General features: G+C 66.4%; 1 protein-coding gene across 1 annotated transcript in view; it reads left to right on the forward strand.

Annotated features, from left to right (window-relative positions):
- Positions 1 to 7,781, forward strand: part of NECTIN2 (nectin cell adhesion molecule 2) — a 61,610-nt gene extending 53,829 nt beyond the window's left edge. The window contains exon 9 of the mRNA XM_075915948.2: positions 5,154 to 7,781. Coding sequence (XP_075772063.1) covers positions 5,154 to 5,336 — 183 coding nt within the window. The 3' untranslated portion in view covers positions 5,337 to 7,781. The remainder of the gene's footprint in view (positions 1 to 5,153) is intronic.

Here is a 7,781-nt window from a genome sequence, read left to right on the forward strand (position 1 = left end):
CTAGACCCCACTCCCTCCCCGAGTTGGGAGAGAAGGCAGGAGTCCTGGCTTTGTGTCCTCCACCCCACTGGATCCCCTAGACCCCACTGCCTCCCCGAGCTGGGAGAGAAGGCAGGAGCCCTGGCTTTGTGCCCTCCACCCCACTGGATCCCCTAGACCCCACTGCCTCCCCGAGCTGGGAGAGAAGGCAGGAGTCCTGGCTTTGTGCCCTCCACCCCACTGGATCCCCTAGACCCCACTCCCTCCCCGAGTTGGGAGAGAAGGCAGGAGCCATGGCTTTGTGCCCTCCACCCCACTGGATCCCCTAGACCCCACTGCCTCCCCGAGCTGGGAGAGAAGGCAGGAGTCCTGGCTTTGTGCCCTCCACCCCACTGGATCCCCTAGACCCCACTGCCTCCCGGAGCTGGGAGAGAAGGCAGGAGTCCTGGCTTTGTGCCCTCCACCCCACTGGATCCCCTAGACCCCACTGCCTCCCCGAGCTGGGAGAGAAGGCAGGAGTCCTGGCTTTGTGCCCTCCACCCCACTGGATCCCCTAGACCCCACTGCCTCCCCGAGCTGGGAGAGAAGGCAGGAGTCCTGGCTTTGTGCCCTCCACCCCACTGGATCCCCTAGACCCCACTGCCTCCCCGAGCTGGGAGAGAAGGCAGGAGTCCTGGCTTTGTGCCCTCCACCCCACTGGATCCCCTAAACCCCACTGCCTCCCCGAGCTGGGAGAGAAGGCAGGAGCCCTGGCTTCGTGCCCTCCACCCCACTGGATCCCCTAGACCCCACTGCCTCCCAGAGCTGGGAGAGAAGGCAGGAGTCCTGGCTTTGTGCCCTCCACCCCACTGGATCCCCTAGACCCCACTCCCTCCCAGAAGCTGGGAGAGAAGGCAGGAGCCCTGGCTTCGTGCCCTCCACCCCACTGGATCCCCTAGACCCCACTGCCTCCCCGAGCTGGGAGAGAAGGCAGGAGTCCTGGCTTTGTGCCCTCCACCCCACTGGATCCCCTAGACCCCACTGCCTCCCCGAGCTGGGAGAGAAGGCAGGAGTCCTGGCTTTGTGCCCTCCACCCCACTGGATCCCCTAGACCCCACTGCCTCCCCGAGCTGGGAGAGAAGGCAGGAGTCCTGGCTTTGTGCCCTCCACCCCACTGGATCCCCTAGACCCCACTGCCTCCCCGAGCTGGGAGAGAAGGCAGGAGTCCTGGCTTTGTGTCCTCCACCCCACTGGATCCCCTAGACCCCACTGCCTCCCCGAGCTGGGAGAGAAGGCAGGAGTCCTGGCTTTGTGCCCTCCACCCCACTGGATCCCCTAGACCCCACTCCCTCCCCGAGTTGGGAGACAAGGCAGGAGTCCTGGCTTTGTGCCCTCCACCCCACTGGATCCCCTAGACCCCACTGCCTCCCCGAGCTGGGAGAGAAGGCAGGAGTCCTGGCTTTGTGCCCTCCACCCCACTGGATCCCCTAGACCCCACTGCCTCCCCGAGCTGGGAGAGAAGGCAGGAGTCCTGGCTTTGTGCCCTCCACCCCACTGGATCCCCTAGACCCCACTCCCTCCCCGAGTTGGGAGAGAAGGCAGGAGTCCTGGCTTTGTGCCCTCCACCCCACTGGATCCCCTAGACCCCACTGCCTCCCCGAGCTGGGAGAGAAGGCAGGAGCCCTGGCTTTGTGCCCTCCACCCCACTGGATCCCCTAGACCCCACTCCCTCCCCGAGTTGGGAGAGAAGGCAGGAGTCCTGGCTTTGTGCCCTCCACCCCACTGGATCCCCTAGACCCCACTCCCTCCCCGAGCTGGGAGAGAAGGCAGGAGTCCTGGCTTTGTGCCCTCCACCCCACTGGATCCCCTAGACCCCACTGCCTCCCCGAGCTGGGAGAGAAGGCAGGAGCCCTGGCTTTGTGCCCTCCACCCCACTGGATCCCCTAGACCCCACTCCCTCCCCGAGCTGGGAGAGAAGGCAGGAGCCCTGGCTTTGTGCCCTCCACCCCACTGGATCCCCTAGACCCCACTCCCTCCCCGAGTTGGGAGAGAAGGCAGGAGTCCTGGCTTTGTGCCCTCTACCCCACTGGATCCCCTAGACCCCACTGCCTCCCCGAGCTGGGAGAGAAGGCAGGAGTCCTGGCTTTGTGCCCTCCACCCCACTGGATCCCCTAGACCCCACTCCCTCCCCGAGTTGGGAGAGAAGGCAGGAGTCCTGGCTTTGTGTCCTCCACCCCACTGGATCCCCTAGGCCCCACTGCCTCCCCGAGCTGGGAGAGAAGGCAGGAGCCCTGGCTTTGTGCCCTCCACCCCACTGGATCCCCTAGACCCCACTGCCTCCCAGAGCTGGGAGAGAAGGCAGGAGTCCTGGCTTTGTGCCCTCCACCCCACTGGATCCCCTAGACCCCACTCCCTCCCCGAGTTGGGAGAGAAGGCAGGAGCCATGGCTTTGTGCCCTCCACCCCACTGGATCCCCTAGACCCCACTGCCTCCCCGAGCTGGGAGAGAAGGCAGGAGTCCTGGCTTTGTGCCCTCCACCCCACTGGATCCCGTAGACCCCACTCCCTCCCCGAGCTGGGAGAGAAGGCAGGAGCCCTGGCTTCGTGCCCTCCACCCCACTGGATCCCCTAGACCCCACTGCCTCCCCGAGCTGGGAGAGAAGGCAGGAGCCCTGGCTTCGTGCCCTTCACCCCACTGGATCCCGTAGACCCCACTGCCTCCCCGAGCTGGGAGAGAAGGCAGGAGCCCTGGCTTCGTGCCCTCCACCCCACTGGATCCCCTAGACCCCACTGCCTCCCCGAGCTGGGAGAGAAGGCAGGAGTCCTGGCTTTGTGCCCTCCACCCCACTGGATCCCCTAGACCCCACTGCCTCCCCGAGCTGGGAGAGAAGGCAGGAGGCCTGGCTTTGTGCCCTCCACCCCACTGGATCCCCTAGACCCCACTGCCTCCCCGAGCTGGGAGAGAAGGCAGGAGTCCTGGCTTTGTGCCCTCCACCCCACTGGATCCCCTAGACCCCACTGCCTCCCCGAGCTGGGAGAGAAGGCAGGAGCCCTGGCTTTGTGTCCTCCACCCCACTGGATCCCCTAGACCCCACTCCCTCCCCGAGTTGGGAGAGAAGGCAGGAGCCATGGCTTTGTGCCCTCCACCCCACTGGATCCCCTAGACCCCACTCCCTCCCCGAGCTGGGAGAGAAGGCAGGAGTCCTGGCTTTGTGCCCTCCACCCCACTGGATCCCCTAGACCCCACTGCCTCCCCGAGCTGGGAGAGAAGGCAGGAGGCCTGGCTTTGTGCCCTCCACCCCACTGGATCCCCTAGACCCCACTGCCTCCCCGAGCTGGGAGAGAAGGCAGGAGCCCTGGCTTTGTGCCCTCCACCCCACTGGATCCCCTAGACCCCACTGCCTCCCCGAGCTGGGAGAGAAGGCAGGAGTCCTGGCTTTGTGCCCTCCACCCCACTGGATCCCCTAGACCCCACTGCCTCCCCGAGCTGGGAGAGAAGGCAGGAGTCCTGGCTTTGTGTCCTCCACCCCACTGGATCCCCTAGACCCCACTGCCTCCCCGAGCTGGGAGAGAAGGCAGGAGTCCTGGCTTTGTGCCCTCCACCCCACTGGATCCCCTAGACCCCACTCCCTCCCCGAGTTGGGAGAGAAGGCAGGAGTCCTGGCTTTGTGCCCTCCACCCCACTGGATCCCCTAGACCCCACTGCCTCCCCGAGCTGGGAGAGAAGGCAGGAGTCCTGGCTTTGTGCCCTCCACCCCACTGGATCCCCTAGACCCCACTGCCTCCCCGAGCTGGGAGAGAAGGCAGGAGTCCTGGCTTTGTGCCCTCCACCCCACTGGATCCCCTAGACCCCACTCCCTCCCCGAGTTGGGAGAGAAGGCAGGAGTCCTGGCTTTGTGCCCTCCACCCCACTGGATCCCCTAGACCCCACTCCCTCCCCGAGCTGGGAGAGAAGGCAGGAGTCCTGGCTTTGTGCCCTCCACCCCACTGGATCCCCTAGACCCCACTGCCTCCCCGAGCTGGGAGAGAAGGCAGGAGCCCTGGCTTTGTGCCCTCCACCCCACTGGATCCCCTAGACCCCACTCCCTCCCCGAGCTGGGAGAGAAGGCAGGAGTCCTGGCTTTGTGCCCTCCACCCCACTGGATCCCCTAGACCCCACTCCCTCCCCGAGCTGGGAGAGAAGGCAGGAGTCCTGGCTTTGTGCCCTCCACCCCACTGGATCCCCTAGACCCCACTGCCTCCCCGAGCTGGGAGAGAAGGCAGGAGTCCTGGCTTTGTGCCCTCCACCCCACTGGATCCCCTAGACCCCACTCCCTCCCCGAGTTGGGAGAGAAGGCAGGAGTCCTGGCTTTGTGTCCTCCACCCCACTGGATCCCCTAGACCCCACTGCCTCCCCGAGCTGGGAGAGAAGGCAGGAGCCCTGGCTTTGTGCCCTCCACCCCACTGGATCCCCTAGACCCCACTGCCTCCCCGAGCTGGGAGAGAAGGCAGGAGTCCTGGCTTTGTGCCCTCCACCCCACTGGATCCCCTATACCCCACTCCCTCCCCGAGTTGGGAGAGAAGGCAGGAGCCATGGCTTTGTGCCCTCCACCCCACTGGATCCCCTAGACCCCACTGCCTCCCCGAGCTGGGAGAGAAGGCAGGAGCCCTGGCTTTGTGCCCTCCACCCCACTGGATCCCCTAGACCCCACTGCCTCCCCGAGCTGGGAGAGAAGGCAGGAGTCCTGGCTTTGTGCCCTCCACCCCACTGGATCCCCTAGACCCCACTCCCTCCCCGAGCTGGGAGAGAAGGCAGGAGCCCTGGCTTCGTGCCCTCCACCCCACTGGATCCCCTAGACCCCACTGCCTCCCCGAGCTGGGAGAGAAGGCAGGAGTCCTGGCTTTGTGCCCTCCACCCCACTGCCTCCCCGAGCTGGGAGAGAAGGCAGGAGCCCTGGCTTTGTGCCCTCCACCCCACTGGATCCCCTAGACCCCACTGCCTCCCCGTGCTGGGAGAGAAGGCAGGAGTCCTGGCTTTGTGCCCTCCACCCCACTGGATCCCCTAGACCCCACTGCCTCCCCGAGCTGGGAGAGAAGGCAGGAGCCCCTCGGCTCTAAGCCACAAGCCACCGCTAGTCCTTGTGTCTGTGGGCGCGGAGGTCGCTGTGGGGTCAGTGTCCTGCTGCCCACCCCATCTGTCCGTTCAACTCCTTGCAGGACCTGCCCCGGTACCACGAACTGCCGACGCGGGAGCACACGGAGCCGGCAGCAGCCCCAGGGCCCAGCCTGGAGGACGAGTACCTGGACCAGATCCACCCCATCTATGACGCCCTCTCCTTCGCCTCTGGGGAGGGTTCCCAGGAGCAGGGCTTCATTATGTCCCCGGCGCTGTACGTCTGACAGCCAGGCAGCGATGGCCACACGGCTCCTGGACAGACCCAGACCCAGACCCAGGGGCTCCCCTGGCCTGAGATCGGCCAGAGGATCCCGTGGGCCTGGACTCTGCCAGCCCCACCGCTCCCTGGGAACCCCTGCCCCAGCCCCAGCCCCACTGCTCCTGAGATGGCTCCCCCCAGAGACAGGGAGCTGCTGCGACGTCCTAGGCTGACCCCTGGCTCTGCCCACAGCCTCCTTGGACAGACTCTGGTGTCTGGCTCCCCCTCCAACTGGACTCCTGTCCTGCCTGCTCCCAGCAGGCCTGGGGGAAGGGCCTGGAGGCCTCAGGCCTTGTCTGGATTTGCCAAAGCTCAGAACTCCCCTCTCTGCTGGGCCAGGGGACAGGTCTCTCCTTGCCGGGGGTCTGGAGGGCAGGTGAGTTCCTGTACAGGCAGCTCCCTGCTGCTGCTGCTGCTGCCTGTGAGTGGGGCAGAGACCCTGTTCCCTGGCCCCACACCAGGCCAGCCCATTCCCTGCTGCCAGGAGCCATGTGTACTGCAAGGAGCCTGATGCTGCTGCTGACTCCACTTCTCACCAAATCCAGCCTGGGGTCTCCACTAGCTCAGCCAGGACCTGGCCTCTGCGACTCCCGAGCTCAGCTCCTCCGGCACCTCCCACTGAACAGCCACTGCCCCAGAGGCCTCTGCCTCTAGATCAAGTGCTGCTTCCTTCTCCCTCCGTAGGGTGGCAAATGAAAGAGGGGGGCTTAGCAGCCTCTCTTGGGGCCTTTGCAGACACCCTCAGTGAATGGCCCTGGACTAGGGCCTTCGGGACCACGACTGAGCCGCTGGCCTGGGGCTTTCGCTGCCGCCTTCGGGACCACGACTGAGCCGCTGGCCTGGGGCTTTCGCTGCCGCCTTCGGGACCACGACTGAGCCGCTGGCCTGGGGCTTTCGCTGCCACCTTCGGGACCACGACTGAGCCGCTGGGCCTGGGGCTTTCGCTGCCGCCTTCGGGACCACGACTGAGCCGCTGGCCTGGGGCTTTCGCTGCCGCCTTCGGGACCACGACTGAGCCGCTGGGCCTGGGGCTTTCGCTGCCGCCTTCGGGACGACTGAGCCGCTGGCCTGGGGCTTTCGCTGCCGCCTTCGGGACCACGACTGAGCCGCTGGCCTGGGGCTTTCGCTGCCGCCTTCGGGACCACGACTGAGCCGCTGGCCTGGGGCTTTCGCTGCCGCCTTCGGGACCACGACTGAGCCGCTGGCCTGGGGCTTTCGCTGCCGCCTTCGGGACCACGACTGAGCCGCTGGGCTGGGGCTTTCGCTGCCGCCTTCGGGACCACGACTGAGCCGCTGGCCTGGGGCTTTCGCTGCCGCCTTCGGGACCACGACTGAGCCGCTGGCCTGGGGCTTTCGCTGCCGCCTTCGGGACCACGACTGAGCCGCTGGCCTGGGGCTTTCGCTGCCGCCTTCGGGACCACGACTGAGCCGCTGGCCTGGGGCTTTCGCTGCCGCCTTCGGGACCACGACTGAGCCGCTGGGCCTGGGGCTTTCGCTGCCGCCTTCGGGACCACGACTGAGCCGCTGGCCTGGGGCTTTCGCTGCCGCCTTCGGGACCACGACTGAGCCGCTGGCCTGGGGCTTTCGCTGCCGCCTTCGGGACCACGACTGAGCCGCTGGCCTGGGGCTTTCGCTGCCGCCTTCGGGACCACGACTGAGCCGCTGGCCTGGGGCTTTCGCTGCCGCCTTCGGGACCACGACTGAGCCGCTGGGCCTGGGGCTTTCGCTGCCGCCTTCGGGACCACGACTGAGCCGCTGGCCTGGGGCTTTCGCTGCCGCCTTCGGGACCACGACTGAGCCGCTGGGCCTGGGGCTTTCGCTGCCGCCTTCGGGACGACTGAGCCGCTGGGCCTGGGGCTTTCGCTGCCGCCTTCGGGACCACGACTGAGCCGCTGGCCTGGGGCTTTCGCTGCCGCCTTCGGGACGACTGAGCCGCTGGGCCTGGGGCTTTCGCTGCCGCCTTCGGGACGACTGAGCCGCTGGGCCTGGGGCTTTCGCTGCCGCCTTCGGGACCACGACTGAGCCGCTGGGCCTGGGGCTTTCGCTGCCGCCTTCGGGACCACGACTGAGCCGCTGGCCTGGGGCTTTCGCTGCCGCCTTCGGGATCACGACTGAGCCGCTGGCCTGGGGCTTTCGCTGCCGCCTTCGCGACCACGACTGAGCCGCTGGGCTGGGGCTTTCGCTGCCGCCTTCGGGACCACGACTGAGCCGCGGGCCTGGATTAGGGTTTTGCTGTCTCTTACAATAAGTGTGACTAACCCAGGGCTGGTGGCATTTTTCTTTGTGGCTGGAGAAGGCCTTGATGCTGCCCACCATGGCAGCGGTGGGTTGATGCTGCCAGGGGTGAGCCTAAAATCCACTAAAATAGCTTGAATAAAGCTATTAACTGGTTGGCACATTACAAAGCCAA

Source organism: Pelodiscus sinensis, chromosome 22 (assembly GCF_052426305.1).
Source record: "Pelodiscus sinensis isolate ZL-2025 chromosome 22, ASM5242630v1, whole genome shotgun sequence".
Classification (NCBI taxonomy): domain Eukaryota; kingdom Metazoa; phylum Chordata; order Testudines; family Trionychidae; genus Pelodiscus; species Pelodiscus sinensis.